At 44.6% G+C, this 27,070-nt stretch overlaps 1 protein-coding gene across 2 annotated transcripts in view; it reads left to right on the top strand.

Moving 5' to 3' along the window:
* LOC106612559 (sortilin-related receptor) overlaps positions 1 to 27,070 on the top strand; it is a 79,615-nt gene that overhangs the window by 30,695 nt on the left and 21,850 nt on the right. For both annotated transcript variants that reach the window (XM_045724476.1, XM_045724475.1), the window contains exons 7-18: positions 5,700 to 5,801; positions 6,194 to 6,363; positions 7,641 to 7,833; positions 8,965 to 9,082; positions 12,549 to 12,622; positions 13,120 to 13,208; positions 13,692 to 13,870; positions 14,127 to 14,313; positions 15,329 to 15,457; positions 20,623 to 20,708; positions 25,438 to 25,610; positions 25,832 to 25,963. In XM_045724476.1, coding sequence (XP_045580432.1) covers positions 5,700 to 5,801; positions 6,194 to 6,363; positions 7,641 to 7,833; positions 8,965 to 9,082; positions 12,549 to 12,622; positions 13,120 to 13,208; positions 13,692 to 13,870; positions 14,127 to 14,313; positions 15,329 to 15,457; positions 20,623 to 20,708; positions 25,438 to 25,610; positions 25,832 to 25,963 — 1,632 coding nt within the window. The remainder of the gene's footprint in view (positions 1 to 5,699; positions 5,802 to 6,193; positions 6,364 to 7,640; positions 7,834 to 8,964; positions 9,083 to 12,548; positions 12,623 to 13,119; positions 13,209 to 13,691; positions 13,871 to 14,126; positions 14,314 to 15,328; positions 15,458 to 20,622; positions 20,709 to 25,437; positions 25,611 to 25,831; positions 25,964 to 27,070) is intronic.

Raw genomic sequence — 27,070 nt, 5'->3', positions numbered from 1 at the left:
AGGATTACCGTAATGAATATCACGAGCTTTTGGCAGCACAGAGCTTCTTAGGCCAATTAAAAGCCCCAAAAACGCAGAGTTTTATCCCAGGCCTGACAGTATAGATCCCTGAGTAATGATTGATAATCAGACCTTAAGACCTCTACTCCTTTCCATAGTCCTCCGGAAGATAACTGGCTTAATTCATATAAATGGACGTCAATAAGAGGTTGCTTCGGTTTTTCTTTTTGACACATTTCCTTGTTATTTGCAAGGTGTCTCAGTGGCGACGAGAGGAGGGGGAGTGTAACAAGATCAAGGACTTCCTTTTCGAATGGTTGCCTGTGCTTTCCCTGATGCGTCAATACCCCCAACGGGTATAATGTACCCATAACGGCATAGGAGCAGACCAACAACCACATTGAACAGGAGATTGCAATGCCTATTTAAGCTGCTGTTTGGACCTTTTGTTTTCCCTGTAAAAGAGATTTAAGTGTTGCGACACCCAGAGAACAAGACGTGGCTTTATTCCTTCGGGCAGCCATATTGGTCGCAATGGCCCTTAATGCTGTAGTGGTCCTTTACTTTCTTCCTTAACGTGTGATGCCAAACCCCACATTTCACCAGCTCCCACTGCAATGTGTGACGCATCACACACACACACACACACACACACACACACACACACACACACACACACACACACACACACACACACACACACACACACACACACAAACAACAGGGCACTTCGCTGTAAAAAACGATGTGACATGTCCAGTGTGAGAGAAGGAGGGAGGAGATAAACATGCCACTTAAAAGCAATGGGAGGTCTGGGAAATGGCTCTATGTCTCTCAGATGAACAGCTACCTCCTGTCTGCATAAACAAACCACAACGACAGCTCCCGTAGGCTCGGCTCTGCAGGAGGACTGGGGAGGACAGGGTTTCATGTGCCCCCCCACTACTATTCTTCTAGTTGATCGGTTTAGATATAGAACGTGAAAAGGGAGGGGGGTTATCCAAATATCATAATTTGCATTGGAAGCACAGTGCTTCTGTTCTGAACAGCAAGACTGCTGAAGGTATATATATACTTGCTATGAATATGTAAAGGTGAATCAATTCAATAAGAATTCTACTCATGATGCTCAGTATCTGTTCCTGGTATTTATATTAACATAATGACACTTCATAATGACTTAATAATAATTTCATGATGGATGGTTAAGACACCATACATTTGTTAAAGCAAGGTTTGATTTGAATCCCCGGTGGATAGAATCCATTTTCCACAGATCGTCAGACCTCTCTTCTGTCATGGAAGCCAGTCAAGCTGCTGTGGTTGAAAAGACCCCCCTGGCCTGCTGGCATTGAAGCATTGAAGCAGTAGTCTTTTCCGAGAGTAAGTTTCTCTCCCCTTGGTATTTTCCATGCCCACATTGTGTTGTTGTGGCTGCTTGGCTTTCAGAACACGGCACACTGGGTCGCGGAGACGGAACGTTAACAGCAACAGTAGATAAATCAATAGGTTGAATAGCTCTCTGAGGACCCAGACTTGCAGACAGACTTGCAGGCAGACAGACGGACTCATGCAGGCAGGCACATTGTGTCTCAGGGAACAGGGAGTCACTTTGTTGCGCCTGCTGGGTCATCAGATAAAAGACAGACTACATGACATGAATCCTTGCCTAGATCCATCAGCCATCAGTGGGGGAACTAGGAAAGCTCTCAGTGAGCGCGCGCATGTTTTGTTTGTTTTTATTTATTTATTATCTTGGCTACCCTGAGGGCGCTCTCTGTTAATCCAAGATGATGCCATGAACCTGATTGCCGTCCTATGCGGTGAATAATTCTGGAATGTTCTGGTGCTCTTATTTGCTGCCTGCATTCCAACTGTGCACCACTAGTTTGGCTGTGTTTTGCCCGTCTGTGTGGCCCGTCAGACTGAAATATTATTTCAGTGCATTACTGAAGCCATCTGTTCTCTTCATTGTTAGCATCATCGTGGGATTTCCATGTCTGTGTGACACATCTCTTTTCCACAAACTGTTGGCTGCTCTATGATGTTAACACTGTCCTTTGTACTCTGTGGCTCAGTTGGTAGAGCATGGTGTTTGCAACGCCAGCATGGTGTGTGCAATGCCAGGGTTGTGGGTTCGATTCCCACGGGAGGCCAGTACAAAAAAAATGATAATAATAAATGCATGAAATGAAATGTACGCATTCACTACTGTAAGTCGCTCTGGATAAGAGCGTCTGCTAAATGACTAAAATGTAAAAAATGTAAATGTACTCATATTTTATACCATTGTTTTGTCCCAGCTCGGTAAAGATATTTGTATTAATCGGTGTGTGTGTGTGCGCGCCTCAATAACTACAAATATAATCATATTAAACTGTGTATTTGGCCTCCCTAATAAAGTGTACACGCTTGACATTTATTACCTGCAGCTTTTAATGAAGAGAATATTTCTGTTAGTTGTTAATGGAGGGCAGAAGGCCAGACAGGCTGTTAGTGGTCCCATTCTGCTGATGTGAGCCTAGTTTAGCCAATCCCTGGGAGGCAGATCACATGGTGTCGGTGTTGCCAGACTGACACGTAAGAAGAGACACATCACTGGTTGCGTCTCAAATGGCACCCTATTCCCTATATAGTGCACTACTTTTGACCAGGCTCCATTAGTCTCTGGTCTAAAGTAATGCACTTTGTAGGGAATAGGGTGCCATTTGGGATGCAAATAGCGTCTCAGGTCTCTCTGGGGATCCGGAGGGCGGCGAGACTCGACGCTTTGGTCTTCCTGCTTGTAATTCATTAAAGATTACAGCTCCTTTCCCCTCCCTTGAACAAAGTGGTCTCGCGGACATAACAATGAGATTTGGCCTTTGATTGTTCTCATTGGCCCACTGAGCTTACAATCCGCCCAACAGTACAGATAGATTCATCACTTGAGTCTTTAAAAGCCCTCAGGCCACACCAGAAGAAATTCACTTTTTCGAGCTGAAAGACAATGGGCAGAGCTTACCCATGATTTTGCACAATTATTTAAGTCAAGAAGTCATAGTTTCCACTTCGTGCAAATCCTTGTGACTGCGGTGTCTTTTCCTATGATATGACATCCAAATTATTTTCAGCCTACGTTTCGTTTCAGGGCTGGGGTTTATTTGAATGTTACCACCTACCAGCATGGCGTTGTTTATTATTCAGAAATAGCTGCAAAGTTGCTCCTCCTCGCGACTGAGATGAGCCAAACAGCCTTGTGTTCACTTGGCTGCCTGAGCAATGGAGGAAATTAAAACGGGGTGCAAGTTTGTTTTTCCACCTTATTTTGGAGCTAGTCTGTGTTAAAAATGTATATACAGTACCAGTCAAAAGTTTGGACAGATCTACTCATTCAAGGGTTTTTCTTTATTTTTACTATTTTCTACGTTGTAGAATAATGTAGTAACCAAAAAAGTGTGGAATCATGTAGTAACCAAAAAAGTGTTAACCAAATCAAAATATAGTTTATATTAGAAATTCTTCAAAGTAGCCATCCTTTGCCTTGATTACAGTTTTGCAAACTCTTGGCATTCTCTCAACCAGCTTCATGAGGTTGTCACCTGGAATATATTCCAATTCTTAATGTGTTTGAGCCAATTAGTTGTGTTGTGACAAGGTAGGGGTGGTATATCAATTTCAAGTACTTTGAACGTTTCTTCAAGTGCAGTCGCAAAATCCATCAAGCGCTATGATGAAACTGGCTCTCATGACGACCGCCACAGGAAATGAAGACCCAGAGTTATCTCCGCTGCAGAGGATAAGTTCATTAGAGTTAACTGCACCTCAGATTGCAGCTCAAATAAATGCTTCACAAAGTGCAAGTAACAGACGCATCTCAACATCAACTGTTCAGAGGAGACTGCGTGAATTAGGCCTTCATGGTCGAATTTCTGCAAAGAAACCACTACTAAAGGACACGAATAAGAAGAGACTACTTGGGCCAAGAAACACGAGCAATGGACATTAGACCGGTGGAAATCTGTCCTTTGGTGTGATGAGTCCAAATTTGAGATTTTTGGTTCCAACCGCCATGTCTTTGTGAGACGCAGAGTAGGTGAACGGTTGATCTCTGAATGTGTGGTTTCCACCGTGAAGCATGGAAGAGGAGGTGTGGGGGTGCTTTGCTGGTGACACTGTCTGTGATTTATTTAGAATTCAAGGCACACTTAACCAGCATGGCTACCACAGCATTCTGCAGCAATACGCCATCCCATCTGGTTTGCACTTAGTGGGACTTTCATTTATATTTCAACAGGACAATGACCCAAAACACACCTTGAGGCTGTGTAAGGGTTATTTGACCAAGGAGAGTGATGTAGTGCTGCATCAGATGACCTGGCCTCCACAACCCAATTGAAATGGTTTGTGATGAGTTGGACCGCAGAGTGAACGAAAAGCAGCCAATAAGTGCTCAGCATATGTGTGAACTCCTTCAAGACTGTTGGAAAAGCATTATTCACGAAGCTGGTTGAGAGAATGCCAAGAGTGTGCAAAGCTGTCATCAAGGCAAAGGGTGGTTACTTTGAAGAATCTCAAATATAATTTTGATTCACCTTTTTTTTTGGTTGCTACATGATTCCATATGTGTTATTTCATAGTTTGATGTCTTCACTATTTATTCTACAATGTAGAAAATAGTAAAAATAAAGTAAAACCTTTGAATGAGTAGGTGTGTCCAAACTTTTGACTGGTACTGTATATAAATGTTATAATTGCTTGATGTGATGGTATTTTGCAATCCCCCGTCGCCCCAAGATAATTTTGGATAATTTTGACCACTAAAGTTTTGCCTCACTACACACTCCACTGCTTTGATTGGTCTAACATTACCTAGAAACCACACGTGTCTATCCAGATAATGAAAAGACACTCGTGAAAAAAAGTTCAAGGAAATTATAGTAACATGTCATTTGCGGCGTTGATGATCATGAGCAAAGTCATTGTTGCCTATCATTTCATTTCCCCTGTGAGAACCATGTACCGCAGCCAAAGCCTGCCAGCAGCCTACCTACTACCAAAGGTTGTCCATTAAAATCTAGAAAAAGGCATATCAGCTATCTTTCAATAGTTATCCATATTACCAGAGCTTCATCTTATTCTTTATAAGCCTTTCTATGGCGGATTCGCAGTCACAATTTATGGAAGATGCGAAAACTTTCGAGGTAACAATAGATGGTGAAGTCAAAGATAGGCCAGTGGTTTCCTTCTGTGAGAAAGTTTTCCCTAAAATCAATGCTTATGAAAAATCCAGAACCAGCCATTACTGGCTAATCTTTTGAAAATGGTATATGCCTAGTAAAAAATAACTGTAACGGAACATTAGCTAGCTAGATATGGTTAGCATGCTAGCTAGCTAGCTACACTGCCAGCTGCCAGTGCCCTATTTGCTGATGTTTAGAAACGCCACGTGGAAATTCCCACACCCAATTTGTGAATATGATTAAGTAGTAAATATTCGAAGGTGGAACCTGAACGTGCATTTCCTCTCTAGGACAGGAAATTACGTTGACATAGTGTTGTCAACTTTCTCTGGGGGGTCCTTTTAATAATAGCAGATTCTATAATCATTTTGTCACATTAGTCATAAGGAGGAAGGCATTAAGCCGTCTCCATGGCTCTTTGTTTCTGATTTATTGATTCATTGATTGATTTATTAATTGTACATCTGTTGGTTCCAGACTTTGTTGGGGAGTCATGAACCATCCTCCGTCCAGCTGTGGGTGTCCTACAACCGCCAGCCAATGAAAGCTGCCCAGTTCATGACCCGCCACCCAATCACAGTGAGTCTCCAGGCCTGCTTCGCCACACCAGAACATCCTCTCTGTGGCTCCTAGTTGACTCCTAGTCTAGAGAACAAACCTTTCACTGTATCGTTGATGAAACTGGGAAAATGTGTTTGTAAGGAAATGCTATAACTATACTATGTAGCAAGTATGTAGTTAACAGCTCAACATGAGCCAGAAATCACAAGACCAATCACAGAAAATACTGTAAGGTGTTACACTCCACTCACAGTAGAAAGATTTTAATTCCATGACACGATCTTAAAAATTAACATGTTTTTGTGTAATAAAAGTTGAATTACAATCATCAGCTTTTAGTTGTGAGAGAATCACACCGTGCCCTTCACAAATAAGGAAAACTGCTCAACGTCGCTCTTCTTCTCCTGCAGGAGTACTACATCGCTGACGCCTCGGAGGACCAGGTGTTTGTTTGCGTCAACCACCTCAACAACGTCACCCACCTGTACATCTCAGACACGCAGGGCCTGTCCTTCTCTTTGTCCCTGGAGAATGTGCTATACTACAGCCCAGAGGGTTCAGGCAGCAACACCCTCATCAGGTAGGCACAATATTCCTAGTGCTTCTCAATACTCTACTGGAGGAGGGGGGGGGTGCACAATTCTGCTCCAGGCCAGCACTTACACACCTGCTTCCTCTATTTGACCTAATCAACCAATCTCGGGTTGCTCATTTTTGTTTCAGGCCAGCCCAGCACTAACCCACCTGATTTGATCTATTAACTAATCACAGGTTGCACATTTTTGTTCCAGCCCAGCACTAACCCATTAGATTCAGCTAATCTGCTTATCACCGTGATTAGTGGCTTGTTAGTGCTGGGGTAGGACCAAAATGTGCGCCCCTTTGGTGTATCCCCCCAGGAACAGATTTGGAAACACTGCAGTATTCTACTAAGCAACAATGGATCCGAGGTCTGGGTTCAATTAGTATTGGTATCTTTCAAATACTTAAGCTGCCCTTGATTGAGCTTACCTGACACAACAGAATCAAAAGAAAAGTCCCAAAAGTGCAAACCCTGCCCGTCTGACGCTCCAGGCAGGCTCAATCAATCACCCAAAGCATTTCAAAGAAAACAAGTACTATTTGAAGTCTGCAATATTCTGATGTGACTCACAGTTAAGGCAGCCTAATTAGTAGGAAACACTATGAGATCTGTAGTGTCGTGCTAGGAACAAAGTAACAGAACTCACCTTGATCAAATACACCTTCCTTGATCAAGTACACACACCCTTGGATCAATTATACCCACCTTGATCAAGCGCACCCACCCAACTTGATTTATTTTGAAGGAGAGATGAGAGGAGGCTGTTCTATGTCTGATCATCGCAGCACTGGGGGACCTCCTGGTGAGCATTCCTAGTGACGTCGATGAGTCAGCGCGTGTGTGTGTGTGTGTGTGTGCGTGCGTGCGTGCGTGCGTGCGTTTTCTCCTCAGTGTTGGTAAACAACAGCAGGGCCTTTTGCATGTGTTTACATGTTTAAAATCCCAGGGACCAGGAAGTTGGATGTTTGCTGAGTCCATGTTGTCACGGCGCTGCAGTGTAGCGTAATGCGTCCAGGGCCTATAATTAGTCAAATGACTAGGTTCCCAACACGTCTCCAGCTACCTGGAGTTGTTGTTGTGAGAGCAGCTTGATTGCTTCTTGATAGTGAGGCGACCTCACGACACGAGCAGAACACGTGTTTCCTTTCACCAACAGCCACAAGATACACTGAACGTGATACTGTGTTGTTGTTGATGCTAATCATGTCTGTGTGTGTATATGTGCATCTGTCTGCATTTGTGTACCTACGCCTGTGTGTGTGTTTTCATCCCAGGTACTTTACCAATGAGCCCTTTGCTGACCTGCACCGTGTGGAGGGTCTGCGTGGCGTCTTCGTGGCCACGCTCATCAACGGCTCACTCAGCAAGGACAACATGCGCTCCGTAATCACCTTCGACAAGGGGGGCACCTGGGAACTGCTGCAGGCCCCCTCCGCTGACAGCCTGGGAGGAACACTGGACTGCCAGGTAGCTAGCTAGCTGTTACAGTAACATCTGACCCTGTATCAGTGGTTAGAGAAAGCGTCCACCTACTCCCTGGTGGGTTTCCCCTAACCACTAATACAGGATACTGAAACACAGACCCTAGATTATAGCTGCCTGGCAGAACATTGCTGGCAGCTTCAGCAATGTGCCATCATACACATCGGGGCGACAACAACAGGATTACACGAAGCAGACCATACTCTTTGTTCCTTTAAAAACCTGCTGAAAGTAAAATATTGTGTGCTATATCTTGGAAAATAAATAAATAAATGAGTCTGGATGACAACGTAATGTTTGTTTCCAACATTAGGGCTGTTTTCCTAAATAAGTTATATCCACTTCGGGTTTTGTTTCCTTTCCACGATACTAGTATCATCCCAGCTCTAATTAAGATCTGCCCAAGACTAATGTTGGCTCTTGTTAATGTAGGCATGCCTGAAGGGAGGGCAAACATTGGGAAGAGCCAATAAGTGACAGTCTTGGCAGAATGTAATTATTTTCTTGTTGATGTCTGTAAGCAGGAAGTTGCCTCGTTGTGTATAACACTGTCAAAGTGCTGAGTCTGAGTCTTTTGAGGTAGAGATTGGGGGTGGGACAATATGAACCTACATTAGTGGTTAGGAACAACACCCATGAGGCCACACGGTGTGTGTTTGCATTCTAAAGGGGAAGTGGTTTTGGATGCAAAAAGGTGTGTTCTGTTTGGTTTTAGAAAGTGGACGTGTCCCTTGTACTAAAATGTATGCACTCACTACTGTAACCTGCTCTGGATAAGAGTGTCTGCTAAATTTACTATAATGTAAATGTAGCTTCACTTCTGAGAAAATAGTTTATTTGTATTTATTTCTTTTTGGTTTTGCCAGATTGTTGTCTCCATTGACCATTGACCTAACACTTCTCTCTCCATCTCTCCCCTCTCCCTCCACAACGCCTCTCCATCCATCCCTCCCTTCCCCCCTACTCGATCTTTCTTCATCTTTCCTATCTATCCCTCCATTTCTTTCTATATCTCCCTCGCTCTCTCCTCTCTATCCCTCCCTCCCCTCCATCCCTCTTCTATACCCTCTCGGTACTTCTCTATCCCCCCCATCCTGTCCCTTCCTCTCTCTGTAGCTCTCCAAGGGCTGTTCCCTCCACCTGGCCCAGCGCTGGAGCCAGCTTCTCAACATTCAGCTGCGCAGGATGCCCATACTGTCCAAGGAGTCAGCACCAGGGCTCATCATGGCCACAGGTGGGGAGGCTTAGGCTAGCATCATACAACTACAATGACTATTTATTTCAAAATAAGTACAGTACCAGTCCAAAGTTTGGACACACCTACTCATTCAAGGGTTTCTCTTTATGTGTACTATTTTCTATATTGTAAAATAATAGTGAAGACATCAAAACTATGAAATAACACATATGGAATCATGTAGTAACCAAAAAGGTGTTATATATTTTATATTTGAGATTCTTCAAAGTAGCCACCCTTTGCCCTGATGACAGCTTTGCACACTTGATATTCTCTGAACCAGCTTCATGAGGTAGTCACCTGGAATGCATTTCAATCAACAGGTGTGCCTTGTTAAAAGTTAATTTGTAGAATTTCTTACCTTATTAATGCGTTTGAGCCAATCAGTTGTGTGGTGACAAGGTAGGGGTGGTATACAGCGCTATATGGTAAAAGACCAAGTCCATATTATGGCAAGAACAGCTCAAATAAACAAAGAGAAACGACAGTCCATCATTACTTTAAGACATGAAGGTCAGTCAATCCAGAACATTTCAAGAACTTTGAAAGGTTTTTCAGTCGCAAAACCATCAAGCGCAATGATGAAACTGGCTCTCATGAGGACCGCCAAAAGAAAAGAAGACCCAGAGTTACCTCTGCTGCAGAGGATAACTTCATTAGAGTTACCAGACTGAGAAATTGCAGCTCAAATAAATGCTTCACAGAGTTCAAGTAACAGCCGCATCTCAACATCAACTGTTCAGAGGAGACTGTGTGAATCAGGCCTTCATGGTCGAATTGCTGCAAAGAAACCACTACTAAAGGGCACCAATAATAAGAAGAGACTTGCTTGAGCCACGAAACACGAGCAATGGACATTAGACTGGTGGATATCTGTCCTTTGGTCTGAAGTCCAAATTTGAGATTTTTGGTTCCAACCACCATGTCTTTGAGACCCAGAGTAGGTGAACGGATGATCTCTGCATGTGTGGTTCCCACCTTGAAGCATGGAGGAGGAGGTGGGATGGTGTGGGGGTGCTTTTCTGCTGACGCTGTCTGTGATTTATTTAGAATTCAAGGCACACTTAACCAGCATGGCTACCACAGCATTTTGCAGCGATACGCCGTCCCTTCTGGTTTGCGCTTTTTCAATAGGACAATGACCCAAAACACACCTCCAGGCTGTGTAAGGGCTATTTGACCAAAAAGGAGAGTGATGGAGTGCTGCATCAGATGACATGGCCTCCACAAACACCCGACCTCAACCCAATTGAGATGGTTTAGGATGAGTTGGGCCGCAGAGTGAAGGAAAAGCAGCTAACAAGTGCTCAGCGTATGTGTGAACTCCTTCATGACTGTTGGAAAAGCATTCCAGGTGAAGCTGGTTGACAGTATGCCAAGAGTGTGCAAAGCTGTTATCAAGGCAAAGGGTGGCTACTTTGAAGAATCTAAAATATATTTTGATTTGTTTTAACACTTTTTTTAAATATTTGTTTTATTTCATAATTTTGACGTCTTCACTATTATTCTACAATGTAGAAAATAGTACAAATAAAGAAAAACCCTTTAATGAGTGTGTCCAAACTTTTGACTGGTACTGTATATTTTTAAAGATGGAGAGAGACGATGACAGTGGGGAAAGAAAGAGGAAGGTTGTGTTAAAGGCAGCCCATACTGCAATGGCATTACCGCTATACGAGCCAGGCCACAGAATTACCATTTCGATGGCGAATACGTGACTTCCCTTATGGTGGTGCAACTTCCGCTGTTGTCTGATCTGATAGAGAGGACCACTTCCTCCATCAGTCAATCACACAGGAAATGAGACTGTGCATAGAGAAGCTGCCGAGTCTCTCCTTCCTGCTTGTTTGGCTGCGTCTGTGTTCATTTTTATTTATTTTTTTAACCTTACTTAGAGGTTAACCTTTATTTATTCAGGCAATTCAGTTGAGAGCAAATTCGTATTCACAGCGTGTGTGTGTGTATTCGCACGCACGCGTTTTTCTGAGTGCTCATTTTTGAGTGCTTTTTTTCTGAGTGAGTGTGTTCATGGTTTGTGCGTGTGTGTATGTGCGTCCATGTATAACTGTGTGTACTCAGGTCAGAGCAGTAGGCTTTGACTGGGGCTACACAAGGAGCAGTTGGACATCCATTGTGTTTAATCCACTAAAATTGTCTCTCTGTCTTTACCTCGTCACGCTTCTGCCTGCTTGGCCGAGTACATTGATTTCCTTTGTAGCTGTGTCTGGAAGGAGGAAGAAGCCTCTACACCCTGCGAGCTGCTAGACCCCTTAATTAAATTATTAGTAGATAATGGCCACGGGGAGAAGTGCAGGAAGGAGCAGGGAGGGAGGGCTGCGGAAACACTATGCCCCTCTCGTCCATGTTATCGCTCACACACAGATGCACTAATTACTTCTGCCTCACCCAGCGGGTACAAACAAACGCACACACAGACCGTATCTCTCTTTGTGTGGACCCAGCCAGCCACACGACCAGCATCCCCACACCACCTATCAGGGGGAACGTTTCCACCGAAGCGTTTTGTTTTGTGACTTGTTCCTGTATACAATTAGTTAATTTGTAAAGCACCGTTGATATGGCCTCCGAGAGCGACGGTCATTAGTGGCGATGCAGGGGAGGAGAACATCATTCACATACAGCTCTCAGGATGAGTGTCACACAGAGCGAGCCGTACACAACTACATCAAACAATAAGGAGTTGGAGTCAGAGCTTTGATACCTGCTGTAATCCATATTGCACTTGTGAATTGTACAACAGGTATCAGATTGCGCACACTGTTAGGTTCAACATGGTAGTCCACATCCACATAGGGTAAATAGATATATGATGTTAGACATTAGACTCATTACACTCGTTAGGGCCTTCCCCCTAGAATGACTGCAGACTGATTTTGATATTATTCATGCCTATATGTTCAACACATGGTAAGGACAGAGTATTGACACTGCAGTCTAATGTTGACAATAAAGCACACTGGAGAATAGGAACGTTTGGGGAACCTGGTTCTATCGCTTGATCTCAAGCATCCGTTTAAAAACTCGGGCTAGAATCTATCCCTATATAGAGCCCCCCAGCTATAGGGCCATGCTACACTAGCCCCTTTCTCCATGGCGGCGTCTCAAATCGCACCCTGTTCCCTGTATAGTGAGCTACTTTTGCTCTGTTGTCGGCTTTGTGTGCTCTGGGCTGGCCGCTGTGCTCGGATGCATCCCAAATCGCACCCTATGCATGTAGTGCACTGCTTTTGACCAGGGCCCATAGGGCTTTGGTCGAAATTAGTGCACTGTGTAGGGAATAGGGTGCTGTTTGGGACAAAGCCTGCGATACTGCTGGCACTGGAGACCACCTGAAGCTGCAGTAGTGTTCCTACTGAATCACTCTGTGTGTACTGTTTAATTCATCACCTCTCTCACAGCCATTCCACTGATCATCCTGTGTTTGTGTCTGTCTCCCCTGCAGGCTCTGTGGGCAAGAACCTAGCCAACAAGCCCAACGTGTATGTGTCCAGCAGTGCTGGGGCCAGATGGAGAGAGGTCAGTGTCTGTCTGTGCGCACCTTGTTTTTGTGTGTGTGCTCCATAAATGTAACTGTGCACATGATGAGCATGCTGTAAATCATGATGTTGGTTATTATTTCCTGCCTATGCCACCCCCTCATGCCAAAGGGTTTCTGTGGAGCGCCTAGCCATAGTGCTGAATGGCCAGCTGAGGACACTTTCTTTGACAGCATATTATTAAGCAACCACAAAGCCACACTCTGTAAGACTGGGGAACTCACAGAAACAATGGAAACGCACCCACAACATTTTCACCTGCTCTTGATGTCTACGATGTGACATTCCACAAGAACAGAATTACTTTTTTTTAACATACTTTTCATCTGAACATAGTATACCTCATTAAGTGTCATGTTTTTTGTAATAATACGGCCTGACAGTTGTACTAGTCTTATTATGGTAGCTATATCAATTGACCAGCAATCTTACGGAGTGTGGCTTTAATGGGTGTTCTTCACATTTCCCCTTCTCAAGGCGCTGGCCGGTCCTCACTTCTACACATGGGGTGACCACGGGGGCATCCTCATGGCCATCGCCCAGGGGGGCTCCAGCACACACCTCAAGTGAGTCTCACAACAGCCCTAAATAAGACCCCTGCTGTATCTCCACTGCTAGAATAGAACAGTGTGCTGTCTACCCCTCTACTCCCCACTGCAACTCTGCCCTAGGATGTTCACTTTCAATCTGCTTACCTCGTCAAATAAAGGTTTCAGTGAATTATACCCTTTTCAACCCACTGTGTCACTGCCAACCCAAGCAGTACTGTGCTGGCTTGGAAGTATTATTTTCACATGGTGTTTTCCAGCTCGGTCCCAGCTCCTACAGTACATGAGATACGTAACCAGGCTAATGCACTACAGCTTGGCTTGGCTCAGTAGTGTAAAAAGGGTCTAAATATTGTAACCATGCTAATTCTGATCTCCATACTGTCTCTGTCAGCCCTGCTATAGACTAGCATCCTGTTCAGATGGTGAATTAGGAGACTTTCCCTACGGGCCATTCTGGCTCAGACAAAGCTACTTATCTACTGTCTCTCTGTGTCTCAGGTTCAGTACCAATGAGGGGGAGACGTGGACAGACTTCCGTTTCTCTGACAGGGAGGTGTATGTCTACCAGCTGCTGACGGAACCAGGGGAGAAGAGCACCATCTTCACCGTCTTCGGCTCCTACGCCGACCAGAGACACAGCTGGCTCATCCTGCAGGTCAACGCCAGCGACGTGCTCGGTGAGTGGACTCTCATGATATCACTACGCTGGGCAGAAGTCATGGCAAGTATGCTCAGCCTGGTGCTTTTGCGTCTGTTTGTCTTCCATTTTCACAACGCCAATGAGAAACATACGTCCATTGACACAGAGTCTCACTGAGGTGTGTGTTTGTGCGTCCGTGTGTGTCCACTGTCCAGGCATATGTACGCTTCTGTCCCCATGCTACTGTAATAAAATATAATCCATTTCCAAATCAAGTATTTGTGTCTCTTCAGGCGTGCCGTGTGCCGAGGGAGACTACAAGCGCTGGTCCCCGTCAGACGAGCACGGCAACAACTGCCTTCTGGGTAGAGAGATGGTGTACAAGCGACGCACGCCCCACGCCACCTGCTTCAACGGGGAAGACTTCGACCGCCCCGTCACCGTGTCCAACTGCTCCTGCACACGCCAGGACTACGAGTGGTGAGACCAGAGGCACCAATGCCAAGCCCGTGTCCAATCCCAAATCCACCCTTTGCCTCTACCCCTAAACTCTATCTACCCCTAGGCACCTGATATCGATCTGAAAGGATTAGATAGCTGCTGTCTAGAAAGGTAACAGCTCCACCTTTCCTTCTGTTAAGCTAGGACTAGGTGGAATGTTTCTCCCTTACTTACACCTATGCTATCCTTTCAGGGTAGGGGCTAGGGGTTGATTGGAATTGGGCCACAGTCTTTTTCCACTCATCTCTATCTGTTCATAGTTTCATAGTCAGGTAGGTGAACAGTGGGTCTCTCTCTCTCTGTCTCCGTTTCTCTCTGTCTCCGTTTCTCTCTGTCTCCGTTTCTCTCTCTTTCTGTTTCTCTCTCTTTCTGTTTCTCTTTCTGTTTCTCTCTCTTTCTGTTTCTCTCTCTTTCTGTTTCTCTTTCCGTTTCTCTCTCTTTCCGTTTCTCTCTCTTTCTGTTTCTCTCTCTTTCTGTTTCTGTTTCTCTCTTTCCGTTTCTCTCTCTTTCTGTTTCTCTCTTTCCGTTTCTCTCTCTTTCTGTTTCTCTCTCTTTCCGTTTCTCTCTCTTTCCGTTTCTCTCTCTTTCTGTTTCTCTCTCTTTCTGTTTCTGTTTCTCTCTTTCTGTTTCTGTTTCTCTCTTTTTCTCTTTCTGTTTCTCTGTTTCTGTTTCTCTCTCTTTCTGATTCTCTTTCTCTGTTTCTCTCTCTTTCTCTTTCTGTTTCTCTCTCTTTCTGTTTCTGTTTCTCTCTGTTTCTGTCTCTCTCTTTCTCTGTTTCTCTCTGTTTTTCTCTTTCTGTTTCTCTCTTTCTGTTTCTCTCTCTTTCTGTTTCTCTTTCTCTGTTTCTCTCTTTCTGATTCTCTTTCTCTGTTTCTCTCTTTCTCTTTCTGTTTTCTCTCTTTCTTTCTCTGTTTCTTTCTCTTTCTCTCTCTTTCTCTCTCTCTCTGTGTCTGTCTCACCCTCCTCTCTCTGTGTGTCTCTTTCTCTCTCTCAGCGACTATGGCTTCAAGCTGAGCGAGGACCTGTCCCTCCAGGTGTGCCTGCCTGACCCCGAGTTCTCCGGGAACCTCTACGCCCCACCCGTGCCTTGCCCCGTTGGCACTACCTACCGTCGCAGTACGGGGTGAGTCAATATCCCTTTGGTATTAACATATTGTCACTTCATCAGAAACCAGGCTTTACCCTTCTCATAATTATAGGCTTTTCCCTTTTGTTAAGGTGACTGTTACGACCTTGCAATGTGGATGGGCCAGGATTATATGACCTAGCTGAGCTGAAGGGGTTTGGACTGAATTCATAGTGTGTCCCAAATGGGCCTTGGTAAAAAGTAGTGCACTATAAAGGGAATGGGGTGCCATTTGGGATGTACAAATAAAGGTTGAGATACACTTGTCCTTGGTGGCAGACTGGCAGTGACATATGTCTTACAAAAACAAATGGCATTACCGAGCCTACCAGTCTTCACCTCAGTCTTCTATGTTTTTTACTGCCACAAGGAGATGGGCGTTCGATATCAGCATGGTTAATGATGAATATGATATGAACTCTGTGTAATTGGCGTCCTTTGTTGTCAGGGGGGAACTGTCTTCGTTCTTTTTTTGTGCTGTGGGGAAGAGGAAGGAGTGAAGTCATTCCATTACATAGCCCTCGTTTATCATGGAGAACAGCCCCACCTAGTGTCATAAGGAGAGAAATGTCCCAGCAAAATCTTGACATACACTGAGTGTACAAAACATTAAGAACACCTTCCTAATATTGAGTTGCACCCCTCCTTTTGCCCTCAGAACAGCCTCAATTCGTCAGGGCATGGACTCTACAAGGTGTCGAAAGTGTTCCACAGGGATGCTGGCCCATGTCGACTCCAATGCTTCCCAAGGTCAAGTTGGCTGGATGTCCTTTGGGTGGTGGACCATTCTTGATACACACGGGAAACTGTTGAATGTGAAAAGCCCAGCAGCGTTGCAGTTCATGAAACAAACCGGTGTGCCTGGCACCTACTACCATACCCCGTTTAAAGGCCCTTAAATGTTTAGTCTTGCCCATTCACCCTCTGAATGGCTCACATACACAATCCATGTCTCAAGGGTTAAAAATCCTTCTTTAACCTGTCTCCTCCCCTTCATCTACACTGATTTTGAAGTGGATAGAACAATTACATTTACATTTAAGTCATTTAGCAGACGCTCTTATCCAGAGCGACTTACAAATTGGTGGATTCACCTTATGATATCCAGTGGAACAACCACTTTACAATAGTGCATCTAAATCTCTTAAGGGGGGGGGTTAGAAGGATTACTTTATCCTATCCTAGGTATTCCTTAAAGAGGTGGGGTTTCAGGTGTCTCCAGAAGGTGGTGATTGACTCCGCTGTCCTGGCGTCGTGAGGGAGCTTGTTCCACCATTGGGGTGCCAGAGCAGCGAACAGTTTTGACTGGGCTGAGCGGGAACTGTGCTTCCTCAGAGGTAGGGAGGCGAGCAGGCCAGAGGTGGATGAACACAGTGCCCTTGTTTGGGTGTAGGGCCTGATCAGAGCCTGAAGGTACGGAGGTGCCGTTCCCCTCACAGCTCCGTAGGCAAGCACCATGGTCTTGTAGCGGATGCGAGCTTCAACAGGAAGCCAGTGGAGAGAGCGGAGGAGCGGGGTGACGTGAGAGAACTTGGGAAGGTTGAACACCAGACGGGCTGCGGCGTTCTGGATGAGTTGTAGGGGTTTAATGGCACAGGCAGGGAGCCCAGCCAACAGCGAGTTGCAGTAATCCAGACGGGAGATGACAAGTGCCTGGATTAGGACCTGCGCCGCTTCCTGTGTGAGGCAGGGTCGTACTCTGCGAATGTTGTAGAGCATGAACCTACAGGATCGGGTCACCGCCTTGATGTTAGTAGAGAACGACAGGGTGTTGTCCAGGGTCACGCCAAGGTTCTTAGCACTCTGGGAGGAGGACACAATGGAGTTGTCAACCGTGATGGCGAGATCATGGAATGGGCAGTCCTTCCCCGGGAGGAAGAGCAGCTCCGTCTTGCCGAGGTTCAGCTTGAGGTGGTGATCCGTCATCCACACTGATATGTCTGCCAGACATGCAGAGATGCGATTCGCCACCTGGTTATCAGAAGGGGGAAAGGAGAAGATTAATTGTGTGTCGTCTGCATAGCAATGATGGGAGAGACCATGTGAGGATATGACAGAGCCAAGTGACTTGGTGTATAGCGAGAATAGGAGAGGGCCTAGAACAGAGCCCTGGGGGACACCAGTGGTGAGAGCACGTGGTGCGGAGACAGATTCTCGCCACGCCACCTGGTAGGAGCGACCTGTCAGGTAGGACGCAATCCAAGCGTGGGCCGCGCCGGAGATGCCCAACTCGGAGAGGGTGGAGAGGAGGATCTGATGGTTCACCGTATCAAAGGCAGCAGATAGGTCTAGAAGGATGAGAGCAGAGGAGAGAGAGTTAGCTTTAGCAGTGCGGAGAGACTCCGTGACACAGAGAAGAGCAGTCTCAGTTGAATGACCAGCCTTGAAACCTGACTGATTTGGATCGAGAAGGTCATTCTGAGAGAGATAGCAGGAGAGCTGGCCAAGGACGGCACGTTCAAGAGTTTTGGAGAGAAAAGAAAGAAGGGATACTGGTCTGTAGTTGTTGACTTCGGAGGGATCGAGTGTAGGTTTTTTCAGAAGGGGTGCAACTCTCGCTCTCTTGAAGACGGAAGGGACATAGCCAGCGGTCAAGGATGAGTTGATGAGCGAGGTGAGGTAAGGGAGAAGGTCACCGGAAATGGTCTGGAGAAGAGAGGAGGGGATAGGGTCAAGCGGGCAGGTTGTTGGGCGGCCGGCCGTCAAAAGACGCGAGATTTCATCTGGAGAGAGAGGGGAGAAAGAGGTCAAAGCACAGGGTAGGGCAGTGTGAGCAGGACCAGCGGTGTCGTTTGACTTAGCAAACGAGGATCGGATGTCGTCAACCTTCTTTTCAAAATGGTTGCCGAAGTCATCCGCAGAGAGGGAGGAGGGGGGGGGAGGAGGATTCAGGAGGGAGGAGAAGGTGGCAAAGAGCTTCCTAGGGTTAGAGGCAGATGCTTGGAATTTAGAGTGGTAGAAAGTGGCTTTAGCAGCAGAGACAGAAGAGGAAAATGTAGAGAGGAGGGAGTGAAAGGACGCCAGGTCCGTAGGGGAGGCGAAGTTTTCCTCCATTTCCGCTCGGCTGCCCGGAGCCCTGTTCTGTGAGCTCGCAATGAGTCGTCGAGCCACGGAGCAGGAGGGGAGGACCGAGCCGGCCTGGAGGATAGGGGACATAGAGAATCAAAGGATGCAGAAAGGGAGGAGAGGAGGTTTGAGGAGGCAGAATCAGGGGATAGGTTGGAGAAGGTTTGAGCAGAGGGAAGAGATGATAGGATGGAAGAGGAGAGAGTAGCGGGAGAGAGAGAGCGAAGGTTGGGACGGCGCAATACCATCCGAGTAGGGGCAGAGTGAGAAGTGTTGGATGAGAGCGAGAGGGAAAAGGATACAAGGTAGTGGTCGGAGACTTGGAGGGGAGTTGAAATGAGATTAGTGGACGAACAGCATCTAGTAAAGATGAGGTCAAGTGTATTGCCTGCCTTGTGAGTAGGGGGGGAAGGTGAGAGGGTGAGGTCAAAAGAGGAGAGGAGTGGAAAGAAGGAGGCAGAGAGGAATGAGTCAAAGGTAGACGTGGGGAGGTTAAAGTCACCCAGAACTGTGAGAGGTGAGCCATCCTCAGGAAAGGAACTTATCAAGACGTCAAGCTCATTGATGAACTCTCCAAGGGAACCTGGAGGGCGATAAATGATAAGGATGTTAAGCTTGAAAGGGCTGGTAACTGTGACAGCATGGAATTCAAATGAGGAGATAGACAGATGGGTCAGGGGAGAAAGAGAGAATGTCCATTTGGGAGAGATGAGGATTCCAGTGCCACCACCCCGCTGGCCAGATGCTCTCGGGGGATGCGAGAACACGTGGGCAGACGAGGAGAGAGCAGTAGGAGTAGCAGTGTTATCTGTGGTAATCCATGTTTCCGTCAGTGCCAAGAAGTCGAGGTGCTGGAGGGTAGCATAGGCTGAGATGAACTCTGCCTTGTTGGCCGCAGACCGGCAGTTCCAGAGGCTGCCGGAGACCTGGAACTCCACGTGGGTCGTGCGCGCTGGGACCACCAGGTTAGAGTGGCAGCGGCCACGCGGTGTGAAGCGTTTGTGTGGCCTGTGCAGAGGGGAGAGAACAGGGATAGACAGACACATAGTTGACAGGCTACAGAAGAGGCTACGCTAATGCAAAGGAGATTGGAATGACAAGTGGACTACACTTCTCGAATGTTCAGAAAGTTAAGCTTACGTTGCAAAAATTTTATTGACTAAAAATGACGAAGATGATACAGTACTGCTGGCTGGTGAAGTAGGCTAGCTAGCAGTGGCTGCGTTGTTGACTTTGTTTGAACGTGTAGCTGGCTAGGTAACCTATTTTCGTCGCGGGGGACGAAAATAGCTGGCTTGCTAACCTCGATAATTACTCCAAACTACACAATTATCAAACTATGACAAAGTCAACTAACACTGCACTAGTCAAATCGTTCCATTGTAATGTATTAGTTTCTACAGTGCTGCTAGTCAGTAAAGGTTGGCTAGCTAGCAGTGGGTTTGATGATGACTAGGTGTGTTGACTAAGTCTGGACAACGGCGGCGCGGCTGGCTAGCTAACCTCGATAATTACTCTAAACTACACAATTATCTTAGATACAAAGACAGCAAAGACAGCTATGTAGCTAGCTAGCACTACACTAATCAAGTCGTTCCATTGTAATGTAATAGTTTCTACAGTGCTGCTAGTCAGTAGAAGTTGGCTAGTTGGCTAGCTAGCAGTGTTGACTAAGTTAGGAGGACGAAAACAGCTGGCTGGCTAGCTAACCTCGATAATTACTCTAAACTACACAATTATCTTTGATACAAAGACGGCTATGTAGCTAGCTAAGAAAAAATTGCTCAGATCAAAAAAATCTAACCAATGTAATGAAATGTAATATTACCTGTGGAGCGAAGCGAAGTGCGACTACCTTCTCCAAACCCGGAAGACCTTTATTGACATCAACAAGGGATCATAGCTTTCACCTGGTTAGTTTATGTCATGGAAAGGGCATGTCTTCTTAATGTTTTGTATACTCAGTGTATATAAAATGGGGAACATGTAAACGTTTGTACTCCTCGTTTACACAACTACGCACAAGATGCACTTTATGGGTGGTGGGTGTTTGTCTGACCATATTATTAACCAGTTTGTGTGTGTGTCTCTCTCAGGTACAGGAAGGTGTCTGGGGACAGCTGTAGTGGAGGGGATGTAGAAGCCAGACTGGGTGGAGAGATGCTGCCCTGTCCTGTAGGAGGTAAGCCTCCCCTCTCTCAATTAAGTAACCGTCATTCGAGCTGGACCAATAACCATTATGGTGGATGGGCCAGTAAAAGAAACCATCATTAGTGCACAAGTATGCTGGGAGTATGCTGATTTAAGATCAGTTTAGTCTTTTAGATCACAATGAATAAGAGACACCTGAATGAATGAATGAATGAATGAATAAGCGACACCTGAATGAATGAATAAGAGACACCTGAATGAATGAATAAGAGACACCTGAATGAATGAATGAATGAATAAGAGACACCTGAATGAATGAATGAATGAATGAATGAATGAATGAATGAGACACCTGAATGAATGAATAAGAGACACCTGAATGAATGAATGAATAAGAGACACCTGAATGAATTAATGAATAAGAGACACCTGAATGAATGAATGAATGAATAAGAGACACCTGAATGAATGAATGAATGAATGAATAAGAGACACCTGAATGAATGAATAAGAGACACCTGAATGAATGAATGAATGAATAAGAGACACCTGAATGAATGAATGAATAAGAGACACCTGAATGAATGAATGAATGAATGAATAAGAGACACATCAATGAATGAATGAATAAGAGACACATCAATGAATGAATGAATGAGCGACACCTGAATGAATGAATGAATGAGCGACACCTGAATGAATGAATGAATGAATGAGCGACACCTGAATGAATGAATGAGCGACACCTGAATGAATGAATGAGCGACACCTGAATGAATGAATGAATGAGCGACACCTGAATGAATGAGCGACACCTGAATGAATGAATGAATGAGCGACACCTGAATGAATGAATGAGCGACACCTGAATGAATGAATGAATGAGCGACACCTGAATGAATGAATGAGCGACACCTGAATGAATGAATGAATGAGCGACACCTGAATGAATGAATGAATGAGCGACACCTGAATGAATGAGCGACACCTGAATGAATGAATGAATGAGCGACACCTGAATGAATGAATGAGACACCTGAATGAATGAATGAGACACCTGAATGAATGAATGAGACACCTGAATGAATGAACGAGAGACACCTGAATGAATGAATGAACGAGAGACACCTGAATGAATGAATGAACGAGAGACACCTGAATGAATGAATGAACGAGAGACACTCTGAGACGCTTGATACTGGGTTCACAATTATTTTACCTGGAAAGGCCACAATGGAAAGGGGAGAACATTATTCCTTATGATTTATTTTTTTACAATCTTTTTTTGCCATTTATGAATGTGTTCTTCATTGCGTTTCTATGGGCTATAGTGGTAAAGGCTAAATGAAGTATTTTAATATTACCTAAAGGGCCTAAAAATCATAATCAAATAGCTAAATTATCTAAATCAAATTTTATTGGTCACATACACATATTTAGCAGATGTTATTGTGGGTATAGCGAAACGCTTGTGTTTCTAACTCCAACAGTGCAGTAATATCTAACAAGTAATATCTAACAATTTCGCAACATATACACACAAATCTAAGTAAAGGAATGAATTAAGAATATATAAATATTTGGACGAGCAATGTCAGAGCGGCATAGACTAAGATGCAGTATGTACATATGAGATGAGTAAAGCAAGATATGTAAACATTATTAATGACTAGTGTTCCATTCATTAAAATGGCCAGTGATTTCAAGTCTATGTATATAGGCTGCTCCCGAGTGGCACAGCGGTCTAAGGCAATGTGCGTCAGTGCAGTCCCTGGTTCAAATCCAAGCTGCATTACATCCGGCTGTGATTGATGTGTCCCATAGGGCGGTGCACAATTGGCCCAGTGTCGGCCGGGGTAGTACGACATTGTAAATAAGAATTTGTTCTTAACTGACTTGCCTAGTTAAATAAAGGTTAAATAAAAATATAGGCAACAGCCTCTAGGTGCTAGTGAGGGCTATTTAACAGTCTGATGGCCTTGAGATAGAAGCTGTTTTTCAGTCTCTCGGTCCCAGCTTTGATGCACCTGAACTGACCTTGCCTTCTGAATGATAGCGGGGTGAACAGGCAGTGGCTCGGGTGGTTGTTGTCCTTGATGATCTTTTTGGCCTTCCTGTAACATTGGGTGGTGTAGGTGTCCTGGAGGGCAGGTAGTTTTCCCCCGGTGATGCGTTGGGCAGACCGCACCACCCTCTGGAGAGCCCTGCGGTTGTGGGTGGCGCAGTTGCCCTACCGTGCAGTGATACAGCCCGACAGGATGCTCTCAATTGTGCATCTGTAAAAGTTTGTGAGGGTTTTAGGTGCCAAGCCAAATTTCTTCCACGGTATTACTGTCTTAAAACAATTCCATATGTTAGCTTAGTTAGTACCCCCCCACCCCCCCCACCCCACCCCCAACAGCTTAGACTTTTAGAGGTTAACCTGTTGAGGACAGACGTTCCGCCTGCGGAACCCCTAGCCAACAGCCAATGGCATCGCATGGCGCGAAATACAAAACCAACTAAAATACCACAATTCAATTTTCTCAAACAATCAACTATTTTACACCATTTTAAAGAAGACTCTCGTTAATCTAACCACATTGTCCGATATCCAAAAGGCTTTACAGCGAAAGCAAAACATTAGATTATGTTAGGAGAGTACATAGACACAAATAATCACACAGCCATTTTCCAAGCAAGCATATATGTCACATAAACCCAAATCACAGCTAAATGCAGCACTAACCTTTGATGATCTTCATCAGATGACACTCCTAGGACATTATGTTATACAATACATGCATGTTTTGTTCAATCAAGTTCATATTTATATCAAAAACCAGCTTTTTACATTAGCATGTGATGTTCAGAACTAGCATACCCACCAAAAACTACCGGTGAATTTACTAGATTACTCATGATAAACGTTGACAAAATACATAACAATTATTTTAAGAATTATAGATACAGAACTCCTTTATGCAATCGCGGTGTCAGATAGCTTTTCGGCGAAAGCACATTTTGCAATATTCTGAGTACATAGCTCGGCCATCACTGCTAGCTATTTTGACACCCACCAAGTTTGGGGCTCACTAAACTCAGAATTACTATTAGAAAAATTGGATTACCTTTGCTGTTCTTCGTCAGAATACTCCTAGGACTTCTACTTCAACAACAAATGTTGTTTTGGTTCCAAATAATCCATAGTTATATTCAAATGGCTCCGTTTTGTTAGTGCGTTCAGGTCACTATCCGAAGGGTGACGCGCGAGCGCATTTCGTGACAAAAGATTTCAAAATATTCCATTACCGTACTTAGAAGCATGTCAAACGCTGTTTAAAATCCATTTTTATGCTATTTTTCTCGTAAAATAGCGATATTATTCCAACCGGGCAACGTTGTATTCATTCAAAGAGTAGTCTCGTGAACGCGCATCTCAGTCTCACTGTCCCCAGGCTGACCACTTACAAATTCTGCTGCTGTTCTTTGCCCAGAGACAGTAGACACTCCATTCCACTTTCTGGCGGCTTTAGAGAGCCAATGGAAGCCTTAGAAAATGTCACGTTACAGCACAGATGCTGTATTTTCGATAGAGATGCAACAGAAGGACAACAAATTGTCAGACAGGGCACTTCCTGTATGGAATCTTCTCAGGTTTTGGCCTGCCATATGAGTTCTGTTATACTCACAGACACCATTCAAACCATTTTAGAAACTTTAGTGTTTTCTATCCAAATCTACTAATTATATGCATATTCTAGTTTCTGGGCAGGAGTAGTAACCAGATTAAATCGGGTACGTGTTTTATCCGGCCGTGAAAATACTGCCCCCTATGCCAAAGAAGTTAACTGATAACCTAACCCCAAGAACAGGGTTGAAAAGTTTGCCACTTTTGCAGTTAGCAGATCAGTGAGATCAGACAAAGAGTCATGGGTCATGACAGGATTATATGGTATGGGCCTCACCATTTTATCTTTATTGCTAGACTTTAAAGAAACTCTGTTGTACAGTTGAGGCAAAAGCTTTCTTAAATTAGCTATAGTCGTGTATTATGGGGTGAATTTAGTTAAAGATACAAAGGTTAGCCCCAGCAGTAGATCATAGGCTACAGCAGCAACACATGTAAGTTAGACCTCAGGAACAGTAGCTGCTGTGGCTGGAAAAGGTTGTGGGGATTCAAAAAGCAAATAAATAAATGTATTTGTGATTTCATGAAAAGGGGAATTAGTAAAATGTTATACATAAAATGATAGGATAGGATGAACTGTAATGTCCCTGATGGGAAAATAGTTTTAGACACAAATCAAATCGTATTTGTCACATGCGCTGAATACAACAGGAGTAGACCTTAGTGACATGTTTACTTCCAAGCCCTAACCAAAAATCCAGTTTTAAGAAAAACATTTAAATAAAAACAGTCATAAAAGTAACCAATAATTATAGAGCAGCAGTAAAATAACAATAGCAAGGCTATATACAGGGTGTTACTTGTACAGAGTCAATGTGCGGGGGCACCGGTTAGTCGAGGTAATTGAGGTAATATGTACATGTAGGAAGCGTTATTAAAGTGAGTATGCATAAATAATAACAGAATAGCAGCAGCGTAAAAGAGGGGGGCAATGCAAATAGTCTGGGTAGCCATTTGATTAGATTACAGTACTGCTGTATACAAAATAAAAGGCTATTTGTTACTATTTTGTTGCCAGTTGTTACTCTTCACATGGATATAGATTAGAATGAATTGTACTAAGTGTTATTTTTCTCCTGTTGTTCTCCAGAGAGTAATGAGTTCATCCTGTACGCTGTGAGGAACTCCATCCATCGCTATGACCTGGCCACAGGGACCGACCAGGCCCTGCCCCTCTCTGGTCTCCACGAGGCGGTGGCCCTGGACTTTGACTACGAAAGGAACTGCCTCTACTGGGCCGACATCTCGCTGGACACCATACAGGTCAGGGCCTTCACACAAGGAGCTCAGATGTAACCATGACTTACCCTATTCCCTATATACTACATGACTTGTGTACTATATAGGGAATTAAGTGCTATTTCGGACACAGAATCTATCCTACACACACTTCAGTGACCCAAAAGTACATAGTGAATTGTGATTAGTGAAAAGTATATACACACACTTCAGTGACCACATCCCTCCCTGTTCTCCCCCTCCAGAGGCTTTGTCTAAATGGCAGTACGGGACAGGAAGTGATCGTTAGGAAGGACCTGCAGAACGTGGAGGCCCTCACCTTTGACCCCATCAGCAGGCTTCTCTACTGGGTGGACGCCGGAGCGCAGAGGATTGAGGTAAACATGAGGAACAGGGATTTGTCCAATATTTTATATATACTGGCCAAAAATATAAACACAGCATGCAACATTTTCAGTGATTTTACTAAGTTACAGTTCATGTAAGGAAATCAGTCAGTTGATTACATTCATTAGGCCCTAATCTATGGATTTCACATGACTGGGCAGGGCTGCAGCCGTGGGTAGGCCTCGGAGGGCATAGGTCCACCCACTTGGGAGCCAGGCCCACCAACTGGGAAGCGAGGCCCAGCCAATCAGAATGACTTTTTCCCCACAAAAGTACTTTATTACAGACAGAAATACTCCTCAGTATCATCAGCTGTCTGGGTGGCTGCTCTCAGAGGATCCTGCAGCTAGAGAAGCCGGATGTGGAGGTCCTCGGCTGGCGTAGTCACACGTGGTCAGCGGTTGACAGGCCGGTTGGAAGTACTGCCAAATTCTTGAGACATCTGTGGCATTGTGTGACAAAACTGCACATTTTAGAGGGGCCTTTTATTGTCCCCAGCACAAGGTGCACCTGTGTAATTATCATGCTGTTTAATCAGCTTATTGATATGCCACACCTGTCAGGTGGATGGATTATCTTGGCAAAGGAGAAATGTTCACTAACAGGGATGTATAAAAATATGTGCACAACATTTTAGAGAAATAAGCTTTTTGTGCATATGGAACATTTCTGGCATCTTTTATTTCAGCTCATGAAACATGGGACCAACACTTTACATGTTGCGATTATATTTTTGTTGTGTGTGTGTTTATTTATATATTTATTTATTTATTTATTTATAAATGCATTTATTCATAAATATATATATTTATTTATAAACTGGGTGGTTTGAGCCCTGAATGCTGATTGGCTAAACGCTGTGGTATATCAGACCGAATACCATGGGTATGACAAAACATTTAATTACGTTGTTAACCAGTTTATAATAATAGCAGTAAGGCACCTCAGGAGTTTGTGATATATGGCCAATATACCATGGCTAAGGGCTCCGCATTGCTTCGTGCTTAAGAACAGCCTTTAGCCATGGTGTGTGTGTATATATATATTTTTTATTTATTTATTTAACCTTTATTTAACTAGGCAAGTCAGTTAAGAAA

This window comes from Salmo salar, chromosome ssa09 (assembly GCF_905237065.1).
Source record: "Salmo salar chromosome ssa09, Ssal_v3.1, whole genome shotgun sequence".
Classification (NCBI taxonomy): Eukaryota; Metazoa; Chordata; class Actinopteri; order Salmoniformes; family Salmonidae; genus Salmo; species Salmo salar.
The sequence above is the reverse complement of the archived record's forward strand: the minus strand, read 5'-3'. Positions and strand labels throughout refer to the sequence as shown.